This window comes from Miscanthus floridulus, chromosome 8 (assembly GCF_019320115.1).
Source record: "Miscanthus floridulus cultivar M001 chromosome 8, ASM1932011v1, whole genome shotgun sequence".
In the NCBI taxonomy this organism is placed as follows: domain Eukaryota; kingdom Viridiplantae; phylum Streptophyta; class Magnoliopsida; order Poales; family Poaceae; genus Miscanthus; species Miscanthus floridulus.
The window spans coordinates 54,961,308-54,985,435 of record NC_089587.1 but is presented as its reverse complement, the minus strand read 5'-3'; the positions used below and the strand labels follow the sequence as shown (position 1 = coordinate 54,985,435).

General features: G+C 46.1%; 1 protein-coding gene and 4 pseudogenes across 1 annotated transcript; 3 read left to right on the top strand and 2 right to left on the bottom strand.

Moving 5' to 3' along the window:
- Positions 1-3,323: 3,323 nt before the first annotated feature.
- Positions 3,324-21,025, top strand: LOC136476415 (protein CHLORORESPIRATORY REDUCTION 6, chloroplastic-like; annotated as a pseudogene).
- On the bottom strand, positions 7,204-10,197 carry LOC136475389 (uncharacterized; annotated as a pseudogene).
- LOC136475396 (uncharacterized) lies at positions 13,433-16,402 on the top strand (annotated as a pseudogene).
- Positions 20,878-21,486, top strand: LOC136469091 (BTB/POZ and MATH domain-containing protein 2-like). Its single transcript, XM_066467417.1, has one exon. The coding sequence runs from the start codon at positions 20,878-20,880 to the stop codon at positions 21,484-21,486; it is 609 nt and encodes a 202-aa protein (XP_066323514.1).
- On the bottom strand, positions 21,404-22,649 carry LOC136476413 (putative disease resistance RPP13-like protein 1; annotated as a pseudogene).
- Between the last annotated feature and the right edge of the window lie 1,479 nt (positions 22,650-24,128).

The following is a 24,128-nucleotide window of genomic DNA, read 5'->3' as shown; positions in this document are numbered from 1 at the left end:
TTCCTACCCATATACTAGCGAAAGCAATAAGGAACCAAGAAACGACGATGGTCAGGTGGCGGCGCTCAAATGACGGCGACAATGGCGAAGGCGGAGTAGGAACTAGGGTTTCAAGGCAAAAACAGGGCAGTAAAGAAAAAGAAGAAAGAAGGCCTTTAAATAGATTTTTACAGCAATAAAAATGCGGCCCATTAGGCCCGTTTTAACACGGCATGTGAATGCAACAGTTCATTTCCCAACACAACTGACAAAGCTAAAATGACGGACGGCACACTTCTACACAACGATACAGTTCAACGGACAGATTTTAGACTTATCCATCCAACACCAAGGCAGAGTTAACATATTGCTACAAAAGAACTCATCAACAATGAAGCAATGAAGGGTCGCCACACAAGGAACAGAAGAACTCAGATCTTACAGAAAGAACTAGGGAATCTCATAAACAACCAGGACATCAGCAGAAAAAAGAATGACAACCCAAAAAATAATATTCTTTCCATTATAAATGGCTTAAAAAATTACAAGATTACACATCTTACAAGACCCAACGAACTCGGTACTATGATGAGCAAGGTAGCAAAAAGGAACCCGGACACAACTAGGCTCTGGAACGACTACGTGTTCCAAATTGCTACTCGGTAGAACAAATCGCACTCGGCTACACTGTTTTCTTCAAAGTACGGATACAGAACATCCAAGGCGGAAGTCAATAGCACGACGGGACAACATGGAACAGGGAAGCCCAGTAGGCATCTGTCTACCCAAGTCCGACGTGACACCAGATCAGGCGTTGATCTGCACCGGACAGTCGTAGGGCAGGCAAGGGGGATTTACCCAGAACTACTGGATGAAGGAACATATCCCACATCATAAGACTTCCTCCAACTACCGCAACGTACCTCCTGGTACAATGCCGCTGCGAGATTAGTCTACCTCTAATTTCTATCACAAGACTCCCTCCAGCTACGACAAGATATACAAGAACTACAAGATACGCCCGGGGGTAGCTCTACTTCAGAAACTATCATATTCATAGCTACGAAGATTTCAGACCACGCAATAAAATGCTCGATGAATCAAAACAGCACACCAGGAGGGTATTTATAGACCAAAGAAGCGGTGCACATGGACCAGGAGCACCAACAGAACATACATAACAAAGGGCACAGTGAAAAGACAGAATTCAATGAAAGAGGACTCAGGCGTGAAGGAACAGTACTCAAGGACAAGCATATTCGAAAGGATATGCCAACACTATACAACTCGTGAACAAACGACATTTACACCCAACCACTACCATACAACCACATCTAACAATAGCAGACTACCAGAGAATATGCCAAAACCCTACGCCCGAGTTCTTTTTGGGTAAAAGAACCCGGATATACGCTCGGGGGCTGCAACAGAAGAGGTTTTTCAGCTCTTTTGAACAATATAAGATTCAAGACCCTCTAGCTCCTTGTTCCAAATAGCAAGAGGCTCGGGGGCTACACTCAGTGAGTGCCCTTTTTTCCTTGAAAAAAGCGCACGTCACCAAGAAGACTTCTTCAAGACAAACCACTTTAAGGACTCACGACAAAAAGTACCCGGACTGAGCTATATCCGAGTTCTTTTTGATAAAGAACCCGGGTGTATGCTCGGAAGCCTTTCGACGAAGAATCAGAGCAATTTCAAGACAAGACCCTCTAGCTCCTTGTGCCAAATAGCAAGAGGCTCGGGGGCTACACCCAGATGGGTGTACTTTTTCTTCCAAAAAGCACACACCACTCGAAGACCCCAAGAAGCGCTATATGGTTTCACTCAAGAAAGCACTCGGACGACGCTTGTTCCTGCTCGGCAAGACCTGGAGGAACAAGACGAGGCTTCCGGAGTTCAACCATGAAGTGCTCGGGGGCTTGTCGATGCGGGACCCACGGGATACCCCGCAAGAAAGAGAGGAGATCTATTTTGATTAGGATTCCTCTTATGTAATCCTAGTAGGCTAGTAGTAGTGTTACCCTGTAATCCTACTAGGACTCTACATTGTAAACCAACTAGGACTCTGGCCTCCTGACTATATAAAGGAGGGCAGGATTCCTTAGATCGGAGAGAATAGAAGAGAACGAACAACACAGCGAAACATAACACTCCACAAATTAATCCAACGCAAAGACTAACGCCGACTGGACGTAGGGTTATTACTCGGTCACGATCGAGGGCCTGAACCAGGATAAATCGACTGTCTCTTGCGTTTACCGTCGAGTTCTGCATACGCTGAAGCCCGAACAAACTGCCCCGGGTACCCCCGTGGCAGGCTATCGGTGGTGAAACATCGACATTGACTTACTATCAGGACGGTTATGAGGACGGTCATTCTTGTTTGCTAATCGGTTATCTAATGCCGTCCGCAGAGTGCTTGATGAAATGACAACGAGGAGAGGAGGAAGAAGATGGGAGCGGTAACTCTACTAGATTTCTGACGTAGGGTAACCGTATCTATTTGTATAGACAAACACGATCGCTGCTCGACCAGACTTGTCTGGACCAATAAAACAAACACAAGAGATTGCATCATGAAAGCCGTGCTCGAGCTGGCCGTAGCCATGCCAGACGGCCGTGTTGGGTAGGACCATGATTCCAAACAGGCCCTAGGCAGCCAGCCGTGGCAGCTGCCGGTTAGCCAGCCAGGTAACCTGCCAGCCGGGCGCCGGCCGGCCAGCCAGCCAGATCTGGCCGCAGCCAGTCGCCGGCTAGCCAGCTAGCCAGCAGCGCCAGCCAGGCGGCCGCCGGCCAGCAGCCCAGGCGAGCCAGCACCAACACGAGCAGACTGAGGACCTGGGTGCCGACGCGAGATCCGGGCCCCGAGGGCCCGAATCCGCCCTGCATGCCACAACCCAACAGTCGCCGCCGAGCCGCTTCAAATCAGAGGGAAGGGTCGGGAGGCCCCAGCTCCGACCAGAGGCCACAGACGCCGCCGCCGCTTCAAACGCCAGGAGGAGGGAGGAGCTCGCCGGATCCGGCCCCGGAGGGCCCGGATCCGCCCGGCCGGCCGGCCCAAACGCCGGAACAGTAGGGGAAGAGGTGGGGTCTCAGGGAAGAGGAGGCGGGGGGAGGATATGCAGGAGGGAGTGCGAACGGTGCCCGCTTTGAGGAGCCGCCGCCGCTCGCCGGAGAGCAGCGGCGGCGGCCGGAGGGGAGGCAGGAGGGGGCGGCGGCCCACCAACCATGGCAGCCGCCGCCACCGCTCACCACCTGCCCGTTGTGCCGCACCGCCTTGCGCCGATGTGGCACATCTGCAGCAGCCCGCCGCCGCCGCATCCGGCCCCCCGTTGTTCCGCCACGGGGAAGCTACCCGTCCAGCTCCAAGCGGCGCCGGCGAGGGCAGAGCGGGCTTCAGGGTTCGCCGCACGCGTCGCGTTCAACCCCTCCGGGAACTACGACCTCTCCCTCTCCCTCTCCATGGGCGAATACGGTGATTTTTTTCTCTTTTCCCCTCCCACTAAGCAATCAGCGGCATACTGATCCTCTCTGAATCTGAATGTACTACTAGCACTGAACAAAGTGACGCCATCAGGGAAAAATCAACTAAACAATCGTATGAAATGAACTGAGAACAGAACTAGATGACGCTATCTCCTGGTTCATCCGTTTCAGTGCATCTGAAATTGACTGCATGCTGAAAGGGCTAACTAGTAGGAGTAGCAATTTTGTTCAGATTCCCGTGTTTAGTTACGTTTATTTATGTAGGTCATGTTAGTACATGTCTGACAGCCATTCTGCCCAGAAAATATGTGACTTGCCCAAGCAAGAGCAGCCATTCATGTACTTCTTAATTGTTCTGTGGGTTTACCAGTCTGTCTCCCCGGCCTTAAAACGACATCTGTCTGCTTTAGACCAAGTACTAATTTTCTCCAAGAATTGATCCATTGATGCTATGAGCACTAATATCATACACTACAAAGATAGGCAGTTATATATTTGACACTTTTTTTTTGTAATCCCCTACCTATTTGCCGTCGGTGTGTCACTGACACATAGGGCTCACCTGTGGCGAAGACGGGATTTAGGCAATTTGCAATGGCTGACACTAATTTTCCCTGAGGTACAACCTTTTAACTGACTAACCCTGTGTTTCATTTGTGAACTATAAGAACTTTCTCAGGGATGCCAAGTGTTATGTGTTTTCAGCCATGCCTGGTTACCATTTCTAATTTTCATCTGAGTGTCTCCAATGTCCATATCCTGGCACCATAATAGTTTTTAAGCCTTGGCATTTGCGCTTGTAAGTAACCATTTTTTTTTTGTGCGGAGACCCACAGGTCCAACCTCCGTCACCGCCTACCGAAGGGCGTTTTGAAATCATTATCAACACTGACACCATCCGAAACTCGACCTATCGCCAGTTCAGGAAGCACTTGGTGACTTGAGTTCCTTAATAGCAGGTTCACAATCATACCTAGAGCACCATGCCATTAATTTCAACTAGCATTCACCAAGTTTGTGATCTGACAAGAACTTTATGTGCATTGTTCAGCTGATTCAAGAACCCTGTTGGATCAAACTGTTGGGTTTACCATTAATTACGAGAGAGAGGATGAGAGTACAACACGCGGGAGTTGTCAGAGTTTCCGGATATACGGCCCCTATGGTTAGTGAGGCTTGACACTGCTTACCCTTGGTTCCCGGTTGTAGTTGACTGGAGAGCCGGCAAGCTTGCCAGATACGCTGCAATGCTTGTCCCTCACCAGGTTCAGAGAAAAAAGTGGTTTTATGCACCCTTTAAAAATTTTAGTGTACAAAACTTTGTGGATGGATGATCTGCAGATGAGCATGCGAATGGGTGTGGTCTTCAACCTGGAGGCGCTGGAGCTGTTCGTGATGAAGAAAGTGTTTGCTGTGGAGACTTGGCTGAAGCAGCAGAACCAGACGAAGCCGAGGTTGAAGACGGCGTACATGGCCAGGATGGGTTTCGGTGTCGGAGATGAGCTATTCGACTTGATCGAGAAGTACCCTGTCCATCCTTCGTGATGAAATATACAAAGCTGAAAATGGGGATCCGATCCCACACAGAATCAGTTACAGAATTGTACAGAAAGGTACGTTTGCTTTCTTCCAGGAGCCCTTCTGATGCTGTCGTGTTGCTCATGGCCTTTTCGCTCTGTTGTACTCAGTTGCAGCAAACGAGGGCTGGCGCCCCTGCTCCTGTGACCGCAGAGTGTCGCTAGCTTGTCTCTGCTTTAGAAAATAACAGTGTGGTCTACAGTGGGATGACTTACTTTATGTCATCCTTTGGTGTAGAATGAATTTGCTTTTGCATAAATAAAACATTCGATTTTGAAAGGAAATCGATTACTGGAGAAATAGTAAAGAAAATCGTTCCCAAGGGGACGACTTTGAAATGTGGTTCCTCCGGTGCACAATTTCTGGATTGTCTTTCTTCAGGGATAGGAAGGACGACTTTATGTTGTCCAGCGTGACTTTTCAATTTTGTTTGACCACAAAGCAAAATTTGTGTTAGGAAAAAAAAGAGAAATGTATTTCATCGTCTTCTCTATTTGTTTGCGTGTTAACTCTCCGTTCCAAATTATAAATCATTTGGGCTTTCCTAGGTACATAATCTTTATTATGCATTCTCGGTACACAGCAAAAGCTATTAATCTTAAAAACCTAAAATGACTTATAATTTGGAATGGAGGGAGTATTTAACAACATTATATTCACATGATAGTTTTGTTGCCAGACCTCTACCGCTGAAACAATAATACCGTTAAATTTTAGAATAAATCTAGAAAAACATGAGCACCCGTGTTAAGTCGAGGAGATATGGCCGGCTGTGGTAGCTGCGGGCGGGCTGTAGCTAGGCTGCCGCCAGCTGGGGTGGCTGAAGTTGGCCAGAGGCCACTAGGGCTGGCCGAGTGAAGCTGGGCGCGTAGCAGACGTGGCCGGGGATGAGCAGGAGGCTGCAACCAGCCCACGACCGGCCCGGCGTGGCCGCGGGCAGCTGCGACCTGCATGGTGCTGCTGTGGCCAACGATGGCTGGCCGGAGATTGGACCGCGCGGCGAGGTTCGGTGTGCGAGACGAGCATTGGTGGCGGCTTGTGCGGCTACTAAGAGTCGAAGGTGACGGCTGGAGATGGCATTGCGCGGCGAGGCTGAGCGGCTGGAGATGCATTGCGCGGCGAGGCTGAGCGGTCTGCGGCTAGCACGGTGCCGTCATCCTCAGGACATCGCAAAGGGGGAGGAGTAGATGGGAGCAGCGGCTGCAGCGGGGAACAGCGGTCTGTGATATAATCAGTTCCAATAGCATTGTTTTTCTATTATCAAGTTTTTGGTGTATAATCTTTCCATAAAAAATTCAAATGATTTAAATAAAGTGTTACTATACATTTTTCACAAATAGATATACCTCTCAAATAGTTATATGTTCTAATTACTAATTGTTTATATCCATTCTATAGCACTCTTACATGGCAAATATTGGAACTGATTTGCTAGAAACCATACATTATGAATAAGCTAAGGCACGCTGACTGATTCAACCACCTAAGCTCGACTAGAGAAGTTTCCAATGAAGTTATATTTTAAATAATTGCGAGTCTTGCAAACTAGAGGTGTTCACATGTTGAGATGGCGCTGCACCTCTGATTGAGTTCGAGGGTTGATGAACGGCTCACCAACCGCAAGTTAGAGAACGCTAGGTAAACATTTATGCTAGACAAAGGAAAGAATGCTTCTTGTGTCTATATTGGACCTGCGTAGCTCCAAGCTGAGCATCAAAAGAAGTTTCTAGGTAAAAAATGACTTGTTATACGACTTAATAGAAAATGCTATATGTTCTATCTGGTAGGCTGCCCATGACGCGCAAAAGTTTCTAGTGCTATTAAGAGCCAAAGAGTAGAGAATCTACTCGCTAGAGAGGAAATAGAAGTGCTAATATATATTCCATACGGTCCATCAAGGACAAAAAGAAGCATATCTCACATTGCGGCATCTCGAGTGCTTAGGCTTGAAATCACCATAAAAGCAAGAATCAAAAGGGTACATAAATTTCATGCAGATGCTGAAAGAGTCTTGTACAACAACGATGGTTCTTTTTTAATAAAATCCATGGCTGACAACAAATTCTAAATCATTCCAGTACGAGTGTTCCTGCCACTCATGAACCAAGATATTCTTACCTTTATGTAAAATAGCTAAGCAATCGGAGCCCTCGGTCTGCCTCACTTGAACCTGGCTAAGCCAAGACTCACCTTGTCACTGGAGGGCATCAAGAATTCCCTTGACACTAGCTCAAGGACGTCGTTGGTGTCACTAGCTGGGTCACCACTGCCATCGATGTTGCTTGGCCCTGCTTCATCGTAGTAGCCAGTTGCACCAATGTTGTTGGAGGATTCACCAACGTAATGCGATGGACCAGATGTATGCTATCTATTCAGCGCTGTGAGAGGTTCAGCAAACGGGAACCAATTGAAGGTGGCTTGTTGGGGATTTTGGGTAACCAGCTGTAACTGTGGTGTCGATGCGGGACGATACATAGGATAGCCCATATAGTGCTTCTCCTGTGGATCATTGCTGATGTTCAGGTCTGGCAGCAGCGAATTGCCAAGATTGATTGCCCTAGGCTGGTGGGGCAATTGTGCAGCTAGGTTTGGGGAATTGAGGTGCATTTTTATCTCAGGCGCCGATGTAGGACGACCCTTGGATTGATAATTGGTAGGGATGCTGGTGGTTGTGGTGCTGCAGATTTGGAGTCCTGTTTCAGGCTGAGGATGTACTCCTCCAGGATGGAAAGTTGCTTGGGTGGCACTTATTGACTTTTCTTCTTCTTCTTCTTCAATTGACGCTTTGAATCTAGGCTACGCTTAGTTGAGTTCCAATGATTCTTGATGGCATTCTCGGGCCAGCCTGGGATGAACTTTGCTATTATTGACCAGTGCCTTCCATAGGATTTGTGAGCTTGAATAAGCACCATATCCTCCTCCTTCGTCCATATGTCATTTTTGTGTGACAAGTTAGTAATATGCAAGAATATTTAGCATAGCATTTCTAAACCTGAAGAGCATACTACTAAATATTCATGCCTTCAATTGCTCAACCATGTGAAATAGCAAAAACATTCAAATTGGCAAAAATATTAGAGGTGATGGGTTTCCTAGCTAGGCTTAGCATTTTGGGCATTTTTTTTGGGATTTCCATAATTGTCATCCATGGAAGAGATCTAGAGGATTCCGAACAACAAAATGGAGAAAGAAGGGGCTTGTGGTGTCAAGGTGGCAAGGGCACTACCAATAAGGGAGGTGGGAGAATAAATGGTGGCTAATGTTGCTCATGGAGAGTAAAATTATGTTGTTTAGAGGTAGTGACGGTGGTTATGTCTCCTACGACATGGAGAGCCACAAGAGGAAAGATTTGGGCCCATGTGGTGAACGTTTCTTAATTTATGAACACAAAGTTCCCTAGTAGAAAGATTTTTAATGTGTGTCTATAAAGTTCTTGATACAATGTTAGTAAGTTTTTGGTGCCCAACTTTGGATTTGCATGTGCACGGTTATATACTGACACATGAGTACAAAGATTTGTATCCAAAATTACAAATCTATTGTAGAAACCGGAAACTTGTGTATCCAAACCTATTGTAGAAACCTTTATGTGGGGTTAGATAATTCAAAAATATCATATACATAGTGTTTTGAAAAAGGAAAAATGAGGCACTTGAGGATAAACAAGCTCATTGGAATTGATACGAGAGTATAAGGAATCTAGGAGAGAGAAGGAAATCAATTTGTTTGAATAACAGTGCAAGAAAACATGGGCAATTAGATCAAGATCTAATGGCAGGAATCAGTAAATAAGGTTTAGAAAATAAATGCATTATCTAAGTAGTAATGATTTGGGTCTAAATCATATATATACACACAAATAGACCCTAACAAAAATATGGTAAATACAATTTTATTGATTCTGTTATATCAAATTTAGCATGAGTTCATTTTGTCCCTATCAACAAAGTTTTCGTTGAACCTTAATTTTCACAATCATACCATTATTGTATATATGGTAGGTGTAAAATGAACCTTTCCATCACAATTCAAATCCTATGTTCAACAAATGGACTAGCCAACACTTGAACAATTCAACTCAACATTTTAATATGTTTCCTATGGCTAAAAAGTATGGTTGCACGATTTAGTAGCTTTGATGAGGAATTCGCCATGTCAATAAGGCATGCTTCACCAGAACTATTCTTTTTTTTTTATAAAATATCTCCTTTATAATGGTAAGCTAAGACATTCAACATCGTTCATGTATAAAGCTCACAGGAAATTCCTTAATAATCCTACGGATTAAGTAAGCCACCAAAATTACAGAGACTATGGCCTTGTTTGTTTCTACAGATAACAACATGTCGCATGTGAGCAAACATGAGATCAGGGCTGCATCATGTGTCATGCAATTCAAATATCGCTTTTCATAGGCAAGTGTAGCACTAGGACACGCGGTGGACGCAATGTGTTTTGGTGGGTTTTCCGCCTTCCCGGCTTAAACGCAGCGAGAAACTAAACCGAACACGCCTTACAAATGAGCAAACTAAGAAACAAGAAACAAAGGAATTTGACCTTGATGTTGGGGTGCAGATGATTGATCCATCTTTCACGGCACTGCTTGCCAATCCGGCCAGGCAAAGACTGTGCTATCAGGGACTACCTCCCTTCACCAAGATGCATTACCATATCCCTCAAAATGCTACGGATTGGAGAAGCAAATGATTAGATCAAGGATGCAATTCAGAGGCTGAAGTTAAGAAGGGGAAGGAAACAAGTTTGATTTTACATTGTTACCTATCCTCTTCCGCTATCCATGATCCTTTGAAGGATGTTGGCTTGTTGTTAGTTGTTTCTAATTTGTTGTTGTGGAGCTGCAGCAATGTCAACAGGAATACAACTAAGGTCTTTGTAGCCACATGCTATAACTTCCACCTTTGGCATCTCAAACCCTGCTGGAGTCATACCTATACTAGACACAAGGGAGCTCACATTGAGGGGGTCGCCCATGACTTGAGCACCACCAGCTTGCACTAAACCAAGAGCCACTAGATCATGCTCAAACATGATATGCCCATGGCTAGAGCTTGCAAGGTTCCTCTTCGTCCTCCCATCCGCTGCCATGGGTGGCGCAAGCATGTCGTTGATGAAGGCAGACTCATTAGACGCCATGATCAGATCAAGATCCAAGGTTGGAAGCAACAGAATCAACTCTAGAGGCTAAAAATTTTAAGGTGGGTGAGATTGGGGAAAGTGGAGCATGATGAGGAAAGGATGACGATGGAGACCCAATCCCCTCCTAATATAGAGAACAAGGATGAAACATCAACCATTCATTGTCTTGAACCACTTTCAAATCCAATGGACATAAACAATGCAAAAACATGACATTCCACCTCTTGTTTTTCTTACACTTATGGGCTATATTGGGACAATTTTTAGTTGGGCCAAAAATAGTCAACCAAGCCCAACATAAGGAGTAACAAGTTTTTGGCCCAAGTTTGTTCCTTTGTGAATAAGTAGCCTAGAGATCTATGTAATGAACCATCATCTCAACTATTGCAATACTGAGATATTAATGTAGGCCAAAGAAAGTAGTCCCTCTAATCCATTTCAAAATATAATGCACAATTTGACTTGGCACGGTCTTTAGAACTCAGTCTTGACACATATCCCTATTACACTATTATTTGTAGCACAAATAACCATAAGAAATCAATTTCTGATTTGAACACAATTAGTTGAAGTTCACAACGCATGCCTAATAACATGTAATGGAGGGAACAGAAGTCGAACTGTTATAATCGGAAAGAGCTAGTCCAAACGGGTTGCCCCTATTACATGGTCCACCTCTATGATGTGGGTCAACCATTCTGCTTGTCACGTGGCATTTCCCCATTATTTCTTCCTCAAGCCCTTAACATTTCTTCTAAGTTCCACTTTGTCTTCCTTGAACTCCAAGTACAACTCCATCACTAATCCTTTGATAGTTTCTAAAAATTCATAACCAGGAACTTTGGAATAGATAGCAAGAATGTTTACTTGATGCAAAAAAAACTATCGAATTGTTGGGAACACCATATTGAAGTCTTAAAACATAAAACTCAATGGGTGAAACATTTCATTGAAGGAAAAATTAAGATTCAATGTTTTGGACCTTTTGGCTAGGCCATTGTCCTTGACTCTGTGACCACCAGGTACTCCCATGGTCGCTAGGCCACTTGCTCTTATCTTTTGGTCCAAGTCACCGATAGACTAAGCATGGCTACAACCCACATGAACAGTGCCCACGGTCCAATCTCTAGGTCCAGCAGTTAGACCGCCAAGGCTATTTTAGCAGCCCAAGAAACTCCAAATTGTCTCATTTCAAAATCATTTTCAACCATTGTAAATTTGTTAACTCCAAGTATTGTCCCACAGGACAACCACTACCATGAGCACTTGTTAGCATTTTTCAAATCATTTTGCAAAGGTTTTCAATCTCATTTTTTAATCACCACTCGTCTCTAATTTCAATGATAGGACCTCACAAGTGGCAGTAGATAACGAATATGCAAACACATTTGCCCCTCTTAAAATTATAGCTATCTATCCTAAACTCAGCCATTTTAAACTTCTCTACAAGACCTCATAGCTAGCAAAATGTAACACCTGATGTTCATACCTTTGCCTTGCACGAATCCAATTTCTCTCAAATTGATGTTCGCAAGGAAACATTGTATGACATGGTCACCAAGCCACTTGATATGATTATTGATTCTTTGGCTTGATCTTCATAAGTGGTGTGGATCCATAGTTTTTAAGGCGTCGCCTAGGCGACGACTAGTCGTCCGGGCAGATTTTCAAGCACGGCGTCGCTGTCGCCGCACCGTCCCGGCGTATGGCGTCGCCTTGCGGTTGAAGGCGTCGCCTAGTCGTCCTTCTCGCTGAGGCGGACGCCACGGACGTAAAAGGCGCGGGGAAAGAGCGGCGCCGCGCGCTCGAGCGGGCGGGAAAAGAGCGGCACGACGCCCTCGCGTGGGAAAAGCAGCAGCGCCGCGCCTACACCTCCCGCCAAAGCTCCCAATCCCCATCGCGTCTGAGAGAGCGAGAGAGGAGAGGGAAAGGAAGGAGAGAGGAAGAGAGGAGAGGGCGGCGACGCACCTCAAATCCGGCTACGGCGGCGGCGCAGGCGACTACCCCGCGCAAGTCTGTCCCAGTCGCGCGAGGCCGCCCGTCCGCGTGACTATGCTCCGCTGCTGAGGCCGCCCGTCCCATCCGCGCGAGGCCGCCCGTCCACGCGAGGACGCCCGTCCGCACGAGTCCGACTCTGGCGCCGTCCACTTCTGCTCTGCTCTGCTCCGCGACTCTGCTCTGCTCTGCTCCGCGCGACTGGCAGGTATATCCTCCCCTCCTCTTTCCTCTGCTGCTCACTGTGGCTCTACTCTTCCTCCGCGACTCTGCTCTGCTCTGTGACTCTACTCTTTCCTCTGCTCGTTGCGGCTATGTATGTTAGAGTATGTGTATGGCGTCGCCTCGCCGCGCGCCCAACTCGCCTAGGCATCTGGAAGGGGGTGGTGCGCCGCACCTCGCCTTAAAAACTATGTGTGGATCACTCAAACCATCACATAGACTTCAAGTCCACCGACCTTAGCCTCGCTTGCTCTTCTCCATTGCCTTGGTCCATCGGCGCCAAGCTCTCTACTCGCACTTCACCGCCTCAACGGTTCATCATGTTCCGAGTTTCTAGCTTGCCCTTCACCATTGCCTTACTCCATCAGTGCCAAACTCTATACTCACACTTCACCGCCTCAATGGTCCATCGTGACTGAGCCTTTTTAGCTTGCCCTTCACCATCTCTTCGCACACAGTCCTTTCTAGCCAAGCCTTGCCTTGGTCTCTTCTTGCTATGCTTGATTTGAGCTTTCCAACATGCTATCAATCATATACATGTCAGTGCCCAACTCTTCTTGTGAACTAAACCAATTTACCTTCAAACACTCAAATAGAATGGTCCGTCCACAAGCATTGTCATTAATTACCAAAACCCAAACAAAGGCCTATATCTTCTAGGGGCCTATAGAAGAAGTGGATGGGGGAGAGGATGATATGTTGAAGAAGAAAAGTATGGTGCGAAATGGCTGCTAGAGTGGACGGATGAGCGGATAAGGATATTTTTTAATTCAATGTGTTGGTGCTTTGATCTGGCTATGTTGTGGACCAACATCTCGGACACCCTGCACACAACATTTTTGTTTCACTAAGCATTGGGCATATTTATTATCTTTCTTTTAAGGAATATGGCCTTGTCTTCTAATAATTGATGTAGGGAAATTGGATAGATCAATATAATTTCTTAGACCGCTCCAATGACATTGATTTTTTGGGCAACTACCTTATTGAGTCCCCATAAGGTGCTAGATGACCAATGTGTGGGAGGGTATGAACCACTTGACATGTCAGGGTAGGGAGTCAATGGCTCTCTTCCACCCCCTCTATTGTTTCCTTTCCCTTCCTCTTCTTCTAGTTTACGGTGAGGAGATGCATGAGGACTATGACTACCAGAGCCTCCCTCTCTCCATTCTGCATATGAATCTAAAGCTTTGAATTCACATCATCCAAAATCAAAGTCTTACATCCTAAATCAAAAGTGTTACATGCTAGAGGGGGCAATTACAGCTGGTGGCTACAACGCCATCAACGACATTCATGTTGACATTGAGGCAGTTGCATAGCCACAAATCGGAAGCAACAACAAGCCAGCATCCTTCAAAGGATCATGGACAGTGCAAGAGGATAGGCAACAATGCAAAATCAAACTTTTTTCTTCCCTCCTAACTTCAGCTTCTTAATTGCATTCTTAATCTAACTGTTTGCTTCTCCAATCCATAGCATTTTGAAGGATATGGTAGTGCAGCTTAGTGAAGGGAGGTGGTCGGTGATTGCACAATCTTTGCTAGGCCGGATTGGCAAGCAGTGACGTGAAAGATGGATCTATCATCTCCACCCTGACATCAGGGTCAATCCCTATGTTTCTTGTTGCTTACTTTTTGCTCATATATAAGGCATGTTTGATTTAGTTTCTCGATGCCTTGAAGGCAGAAAAACAAGAAAAATCCAAAAACACGCCATGTCCACCATGTGTCCCCGTGCCGCACGTGCCTATGAAAAACGATATTTGAATTGTGTGGCGCATGATGCAGCCCCGATCACGTGTCTGCTCACACTTTGCCATTATCTATAGAAACAAATAGGGTCAGAGTCTCTTTAATATTGTAGGATTACTTGATCCATAAGATTATTAAGGAATTTCCTATGATCATTTCTTTATAGATGGACGATGATGAATGTTTTACCTTACCATTCTAAAGGATAGAATTATATAAAAGAGGAATAGTTCTGGTGTAGCATGCCTTTGTTTTTGGTAACTGACATAGAGAATTCCTCATGAAAGCTACTAAATCATGAAACCATACTTTTTAGCCATAGGAAACATATTAAAATGTTGAGTTGAATTATTCAAGCATTGGCTCGTCCTTTTGTTGAACGTAAGCTTTGAATTGTGACAGAAAGGTTCATTTACACCTAACACACTACAATGGTATGATTGTCAAAATTAAGGTTTCAATGAAAATAACTTTGTTGACAGGAACAAAATTTGATATTACAGAACCAATAAAATTTTATTTACCATATTTTTGTTCAGGCATATTTGTATACTATAGATTTAGACCCAAATAATTATTGCTTAGATAATGCATTTATTTTGTAATCCTGTCATCTTTCACTGTTATTCAAACAAACCGACTTCCGTCTCTCTCTCTCTCTCTCTCTCTCTCTCTCTCTCTCCTAGGTTCCTTGTTCTCTCACATTAATTCCAATGAGGTTGTTTATCCTTTTTTGAAAATGATTGTTTATCCTCAAGTGCCTTCTTTTCCTTTTTCAGAACACTATGCATACGATATGTTTAAATTATCTAACCCCACATAAAGGTTTCTACAATACATTTAAAATTTTGGATACGAATCTTTATGTTCTACAATACATTTATAATTTTGGATACAAAACTTTGTAAGCACATGTCCATATATAACCCTGCACACGCTGATCCAAAAACTAAGCACAAAAAACTTACTAATATTGTATCAAGAACTTTATAGACACATATTCAAAAATCTTTCTATTAGGAAACTTGTTCATAGATGAACATTCTCCAGATGGACCCAAATCTTTCCACTTGTGGCTCTCTATGTGGTAGGAGACATCACCACCGTCATTACTTCTAAACAATCCAATTTTACACTCTCAGCCACCAACAGCAGCCACCATTGATTCTCCACCTCTCTCACTGCTGGTGCCCTTCCCACCTTGCCACCAACATATCCCCTTCTTTCTCCATTTGTTCGGGCTCCTCTAGATCTCTTCAATGCATGACAATCGTGGAAAATCCCTAAAAATTCCTGAAATGCTAAGCCTTGGAAACCCGTCTCCCTAATCTCTGCCAATTTGAATGTTTTTGCTATTTCACACAGGTGAGCAATAGGGAGCATGCATATTTAGTATGTATGTCCTTCAAGTTTAGAATTGATCTTCACTTATGCTAAGCATTCTTGCATATTACTAACTTGTCACAAAAAAATGAAATATGGATGGAGAAGGACGACATCATGCTTATCCGAGCTCACAAATCCTATGGAAAACACTGGTCAACAATAGCAAGGCTCCTCCCTAGGCTGGCCAGAGAATGCCATCAAGAATCATTGGAACTCAACTAAGCGCAGCCTAAAGTCAAATCGTTGATTGAAGAAGAAGAAAAGCGAACAAGTGCCACCTGGGCAACTTTTCATCCTGGAGTACATCCGCAGTATGGAACCAAGATTCCAATCCGCAGCACCAGACCCACCAGTTATCGATCCGAGGGTTGTCCACACATCAGCGCCCAAGATGGAAATGCACCTCAATGCCGCCAACCTTGCTGCACCAATGCACCACCAGCATAGGGCAATCAATCTCAACAATTTGCTGCTGCCAGAGCTGAACATCAGCGCTGTGATCCGCAGGAGACACACTATATGGGCTATCGTATGTACCCTCCCGTGTTAGCGCCGCAGTTGCAGCTTGTTACCGAAGAGCCCAAACAGGCAGCTTCAATTGGTTCCCGTTTGTGGAACCTCTCACGGCACTGAACAGAGAGCTTACAACTGGTCCGTCCTACTACATTGGTGAATCCTCCAGCAACATTGGTGCAAATGGATACTACAATGAAGCAGGGCCCAACAACATCGGTGGCAGTGGTGACCCAGCTAGTTGCACCAACGACGTCCTTGAGCTGGCATCAAGGGAATTCTTGATGCCCTCCAGTGATAAGGTGAGTCTTGGCTTAGACAGGTTCAAGTGAGGTAGACAGAGGGCTCCTACTGCCTGGCTATTTTACATAATGGTAAGAAAATCTTGGCACATGAGTGGCATGAACACTCGTACCTGAATGATTTAGAATTTCTTTTGTGAACCAGGGATGCTATTTTAAGAACTGTTGTTGTTGTACAAGACTCTTTCACTGCATGAAATTTATGCCCCCCTTTTGATTCTTGCTTTTGGTGTGACACATGCGTTAGATCAAGATTTCGAACCCAACCACCTAGGATGCTGCATTGTGAGATATGAGTCTTTTTATTCTTGAGATGAACCGTGTGGAGTATATATTAGCACTTTCGTTTCCTCTCTAGCAAGTAGATTCTCTTTGGCTCTTAATAGCACTAGAAACTTTTGCGCATCATGGGCACCCTACCAGATAGAGCGTAGCATTTTCAATTCAAGCGGTATCACAAATCTTTTTTGCTTTAATTTGTGATTACATAGACAATTGTCACAATTTCATTCATCCACATATCATTCACAAAGAATAAATTGGAGATTTGCTATTGTGTACGACCAACCATCCAATGGCCATACAATATTAATGTCTCATCACCACAATATAAAAATGAACCAAAGGTATTGTTGAAAGGACATGGCATCTAGTGATACAACCATTGAATATAAAATGAGCTCGTTCTTATGTTGCATACCGATATCAATATGAATATGTTGCTAGATGATGACTGATCACCAAATCGTTGTTTTGTAATACCGAATGCCCAAGCCGACGCAACGACATTACTGAAGCCCTCCATGGATGTCCAGAACGACTCAAATCTGAACTGCGGCTTTGCCCATGGCGTGGCGTTTAGTCTCAGCACCAACGGTGCATGATCTGTATACTTCTTAATTGGTGTGTGTTGTGGGGTTATTACCACTGTCTGTCTCCCTCGCCTTAAACCGACAACTTGCTGCTTCAGACCAAGTACTAATTTTCTCCAAGAATATTTTGATCCGCTTATGCTATGAGCACCAGTATCGCACTCGCACACTATAAAGACAGGCAATCAGATATTTGACACTGAAGATTTTTGTAACCCCCTTCCTATTTGCCATCGGTGTGTCACTGGCAAATAGGGCTCACCTTTGGCAAAGACAGGATTTAGGCAATTAGCAATGGATGACGCTAATTTTCCCTTATGTTTCATCTGCGAACTATAAGAACTTTCCCATGGATGCCAAGTGGTTATGTGTTTTCATCAGCCATGCCAGGTCACTATCTCTAAGTTTCATTTGAGTGTCTCCAATATCCATATCATGGCACCATAGTAGTTTTTGAGCCTTGACATTTGCACTTATAAGTAATCATTTGTTTGTGTTTTGTGCACAGACCCCACAGGTCCAACCTCCACTGCCACCTACCGAAGGGCGTTTTGAGATCATTATCAACAACGACACCACCATAACTAGAGCACTTGGTGACTTGACTTCCTTAGCAGCAGGTTCACAATCATACCTAGAGCACCATACCATTAGTTTCAACTAGCTTTCACCGAGTTTGTGATCAGACAAGAACTTTATGTGCATTGTTCAGCTGATTCAAGAACCTTGTTGGATCGAACCATTGTGTTTACCGTTAACTACGAGAGAGAGGATGAGTACGACACGCGGGAGCTGTCAGAGTTTCCGGACATACGGCTATGGTTCGTGAGGCTTGATGCTGCTACCCTTGGTTCCCGGTTGTACTTGACTGGAGAGCCGGCGAGCTTGCCAGATACGCTGCAACGCTTGTCCCTCACCAGGTAATTTCAGAGAAAAAGTGGTTTTATGCACCCTTTAAAAAATTACAGTGTACAACAAGTTTTGTGGATGGATGGTCTGCAGATGAGCATGCGAATGGGTGTGATCTTCAACCTGGAGGCGCTGGAGCTGTTCGTGATGAAGAAAGTGTTTGCTGTGGAGACTTGGCTGAAGCAGCAGAACCATCCGAAGCCGAGGTTGAACTGTTGAAGACGGCAGACATGGCCAGGATGCTCGGCTTTGGTGTCGGAGATGATCTGTTCGACTTGATCGAGAAGTACCCTGTCCATCGTTCGTGATGAAATATACAAAGCTGAAAATGGGGATCCGATCCCACACAGAATAAGTTACAGAATTGTACAGAAAGGTACGTTTGCTTTCTTCCAGGAGCTCTTCTAATGCTGTCGTGTTGCTCATGGCCTTTTCGCTCTGTTGAACTCAGTTGCAGCAAACGAGGGCCGGTGCCCCTGCTCCTGCGACCGCAGTCTCTTTCTAGCTTGTCTCTGCTTTAGAAAACAACAGTGTCATCATCCGTGGGATGACTTTCAGAAGTCTATGGATGGGAAAATGAAATTGAGTATAGCAGCCAACTATCCAAATCAGCACAGCCCAAGGCCGTGACCTTTACTCCGGTGCTAGCCCTTCTACAGGCGCCGGATAAATCAGGTGGTGCTATAAACAACACATTAAACACATCTCTGAACACCTTTTCAAACCTTTTTAAATGTTGCTAACTCCAAGTGTTGTCTCACGAGACAACCACCACATCTAGCACAAGTATGCATTTTTAAATAATTTTAATTTGCAAAGGTTTTTAAACTCATTTTCAAACCATCACTCAACCCTAGCATGTATGCAGTGTTAGATCGCTCAAGTGGCACTAGATAACTGGTATGCAAACTAATTTTCCCCTCTTGATAGTACGGCATCCTAAACCTTGTCAAACACTTCTCTACTCAACCTTAGACTGGTGAATAAATGAAATGCCCTACAAATATACATTTGACTTGCGCATTCCATTGCATCTCCATCTCGGTGACGCTACTCAAGCATCCAATCTCCATCTTCATCTTCCAAATGAATAATGGTCATCCATATGTGTAACCAACCACACTACCATTGCCCATAGCATGAAGCTCCAACATCATTCCTCCATGAAACCACTTGATGATCAACACAAATCAACACATGGCTTAATCTTCCATGAATGATATGGTCTACTTCATAACTTCACATAGCCTTATTAGTCCATCGATCATAGCCTTGCTTGCTCTTCACCATTGCCCCGGACCATTGGCGCCAAGCCCTCTACTCACACATCACTGCCTCGACGGTCCATCATGTCCCGATCCTCTAGCATGCCTTTCATCCCCACACTTAGTCCTTCAAAGCCAAGCCTTGCCTTGATCTTCTCCACTTAGCCATATGAGATTACAGCATGTCTCATATTCAATAATCTCCTTCATCTTTGATATTTCAGCACTTGCATCACATGCACAAGCCATCTCTCTCCATAGCTTCTATGTCCTGCTCAACCTAGTGTGTGTGGACTAAGTATTTGTTCATCTCACATGAAACATATTAGTCCACCTAAGGTTGTCACTCAATTACCAAAACTAAATTGGGACTTTCACTAGGATGTGCTAAGGACTTCATAGGGGTGCATGTGCAAGGTGTTAGTGCTGTGAAATTATGTTGAGTCTCATATAAATCTTTATTGGTTTTGATGTTCTTCCCTATGTGTGGATTTCTATACCAAGATTGAGAGAGATGGTGATGAATATGTCCCTTGAGGTCTAGGAATATCCTATCACTAAGCTCAACCTCATCTTCTTAACCTTCATTCACTCATAAGGAGGATGTCTTCTTCAAGCTTGGGAGGAAATTGGGAAGAGCTCCTTCTTGCATGAACATGTGAATTAGAGATTGATATGAGAGCAAGGAGTTGACAGAGGGAGAGATTACGAGCTTATGCTTGGAATTGATCTAGTGATCAAGGTATTGAGCTTCATCTTCTTCTCCATCCAAAGCAAGAGCTTCCTTCAACCCTTCATCCATCCTTTGCCATCCTTACTTATTCTGTTTTTTGTTCTTGTTTTAGAGTGAGTGAGATGGTGATGAGAGTGGTGATATGAGTGGGAGAGAGCTGATGCTAGTAATTTGGGGTGAGTTACGAGCTGACAGGTGGGGACAAATGGAGTATGAAGTGGACAACACAACATTTGCATGTTTCTAGAATGAGAGAATTATTTATTTGGCACCGAAACAAATCAGTGTTTCGTATTTGGCACTCGAAAATTTAAACTTTCTTATCTGGCATCAAATTAAAATTTCCTTTCATAAATGGCACTGCCGTCCATTTAGGACCATAACGGTGTCAAGTGACTGATAAAAAGACATAAATACTCTTGTTTTGCAGCACAAATCCATGGTGCCAAATAGGGAAGTTCAAGTATTTTAGTATGGACGATATTGCGGGAGCTCTTGCGCAGCCCCGTGCCATCGCCCTGGCGACCCGACGCATAGACCCCGTACGAACGTACCAACATCCCCGCATCGCCGCCCTTCCGACTGAAGGAGGCAGGACGATGGCGTGTCGCTGCCCCCATGGGAGCGCCTAGCTCGCTTTGCCGCAATCTCGCCAGTGCCGCGAGCTGGTCATCGCGGTCTCCACGTGCCGCTCGCCGCTGTCACGCGAGGTCTGCCGGCACCACAATGCCTCACCATGCACCGGCGCCGCTGTCGTGGCCCCACACGCGAGCTCCCAGCTCGCTGCCGCACGCGAGGTCCACTCGTGCTATTCCCCGTGCGAGGTCATTCAGTGCTCACAGGTTTCTGCTTGCGGCCCGGTCGCGAGTCTTCAAAGCAGAGCTGTGGGGCGCCATGAAGGAGAGCACGGCCACAGGGGACTACATCCGGATTGATGACATGTTACCTCAGGTGTTCAAGGCCCTGCTCCATTTCATCTACACTGACTCGCTGCCACAGATGGAGGAACAAGAGGAGGCCACGATGGCCCAGCATTTGCTGGAAGCGGCGGACAGGTATGACATGCAGAGGCTCAAGCTGATTTGTGAGGAGAAGCTATACAGGCACCTAGACGTCGGCACGGCCGCAACCACGTTGGTGTTGGCTAAACAGCACTCCTGCCGTGGTCTCAAGCAGGCTTGCATTGAGTTTCTCAAATCTCCTGATGCACTGGAAGCAGTCATGGAAACTAATGGCTTTGAGCATCTGACTAAAAGCTGCCATGTTCTCGTGCAGGAGTTGATGTCCGAGCTTTACCTGTTCAAGCAATGCAAGAGAAGGAAATTGAAGACATGAGCCTAAGATTTCATCATTTGGTAATGACGATTAGGACTATCCTAGAAGAAATTAGTGGTTAAGCCCTTTGGAAAGAATGAACAAAACGCAAAGCTACGCTTCAGCGGCATGAACAGGTGGTCGTAGCTCACCTTCAGCACCGGCAGTACCAGATTCTTCACCTCATTGTCAGCCCACAAGTCGTTATTCAGGACTTCATCCCAGTGCTTCCAGCTGGTTGAAGCACCCAGGGCACTACCAGCTGCCTCTGCCGCCAATGGCAAGCCCTGACATTTCTTCGCGATCTTCTCACCGATCTCTACAAGTTCTTGGTCGACGTTGGCATCACTATTCGGCAGTGCCCGTCGCTGGCATACATGCCAGCAGTCTTCATCTGACAAGCATTTGAGATGATACACCTTGGTGCTCACCATCCTGGTAACCTTGTTGCTCCTCGTCGTCACGGCAACCGCGCTCCCCGGAGCACAGCGGCTCAGCAGGGCCGTCAGGCTGTTCCAGTGGCTGGGATTGTCATCCCACACATTGTCGAGAATGATCAAGCACCTCATCCCCGCAAGGTGCTCGACTATGAGCTCATGAAGCGTGCTCAGCTCGCCGCACTCCGGGCGCGATCTGGTGACCGCCTCGACGATCTTGCGGGTCACGCTGACGACGTCAAACTCATAGGATACCCAAATCCAGTGTGTTAGTTCGAAGCACGACTTCACAGCCTCCATGCCGTAGACGTGCTGCATCAGAGCTTTCTTGCCGACGCCGGCCATCCCGATGATGGGCACGACAGCGTAGGTCCTCCCGCCGTCCGGCTCCCCGCGTACCAGCGCGGTGACCCTCTCGATGTCACGCTGCCGCCCGTGGAGGCGCTCAGGACGGGGAAGCGCGCTGCTTGGCACGAGCGGGCTCGCCGCCGGCCGGGGCGCGCCGTCGTCGGGCTGCAGCCGGAGCTTCTTCCTGTCCGACGCAATCTCCTCGTACCTCCCCAGATGCCGTCGATCTTGCGGCGGAGCCGCCTCGCGATCTCCTCGTACCGCGCCCCCGCCCCGCGAGATGGGGCCAGCGCCGGCCGGCGAGCCCGCCCCACCGCCGCGTCCCCTGCCGGAAGCTCGGCCCGCCCCGCTGCCGCGACCCCTGCTGGACCCGCTCGTCGATCTGCCACCATGGGGAGACCTCGGCTGAGGGACCGGCGCCTCTAGCTGAAGGAAGGGCGCCGTGATTTGCTGGGCGCCGGCGGCCGACGGCTCCTCCGGCTTCAGTTTTGTTTTTTTTCACAGGAAGAGAAGACTGACACGGAAGAAGGGACCGAGCAGATGTGTGCGACCAAATTAAGAGGGCTATTTTGGTACTTATTAAAAAAACTGACATGGTCAACGAAGTCAACAAACGGTTGGATGCCCAAAATGGACGGAAGTGCCATATACGTAAGGAATTTTCAAGTTGATGCTAGATAAGGAAGTTCAAAATTTCTAGTGCCAAATACGAAAGAGTGATTTGTTTCGGTGCCAAATACAGAATTCTCCCTTCTAGAATCACTAGTGTCCTGTAGGATAGTCCATCAATAATTGTCGACTAGTCCACTCGGTCCTTGCGGACTTCTTTGTGCTGACAAGTCAACTAGGGCTGACTGCAGATTGATGTATAATTGAAGAGGTATCATGAGACAGTCTGTGGATTCATAAAAAGTCCTGAATTGTTTGCCAAACTTAGAAGAGATGGTCTCTAGGACACTTCTTCATTCACAAGAGTCACTTAGTCCTTAATGGAGCTTCTTAATCTGGCTTTCTTCCATATCTTAGTCTTACATCCGATGTCGGTTGGTCTTGTTTCAATTGGGATTTGACCATCACTCGGGAGACTTCTTCTTGAGATCTAGGAGTGGGAGTCAATGGGTTGCTTGAGAACAAACATAGTTCTCATTCGGGAGACTTCTTCTTGAGATCTAGGAGTGCGAGTCGATAGGTTGCTTGAGAACAAACATAGTTCTTATGGTCAGAGTTGGAGGTTAAGTCTAGATTGCTTAGGGGTCAAGTCCAATAGGGACTATAAATATAGGGGCACTGTAACTATTTCAACTTAAGCAAGAAATAGAAACCTCTCCTCTATCTCACGCTGCTGTCTCTCTCTCTTCTCCCTGCGCCCACGTCTCTCCCTTCCCTAAGCCGCCGCCGTCACCAGCAGCAGCCGGCGCAACAGCACCGCTGCCCCTGCAGCCCGCTCCACCACCCCTAACCGGCCACTCCCAAGAAAGACTGTGACACCTAGTATCCAAAGACCAGATTGATTGGATGGCCACCATCATGATCCACGAGATGAAGAAGTAGATTGATGTCCTCACCACCACCCACAACAAACAATTCGACGAGGTGAACGAGTACTTCATCAAGGCCAACGCCTGCTTGGACAAAATAGAGCATACATGATCCAAGGAGGACGCCAAAAATGACATCAGCAAGGTCACCGATAATCGGAGGAAGAAATTTTACGGATTCTTCGATGGGCTCGAGGTCTCTCCAACAAATTCATATCCAATTTAACCAGAGATCAAAACACTAGAAGCACCGATCGCGCCCAAAGTTCAAACACCGTCAGGAGAGAGTGACGCCTCCCGGATCGTCAACAATAGGTACACATCTAGCAACAAATAGAGA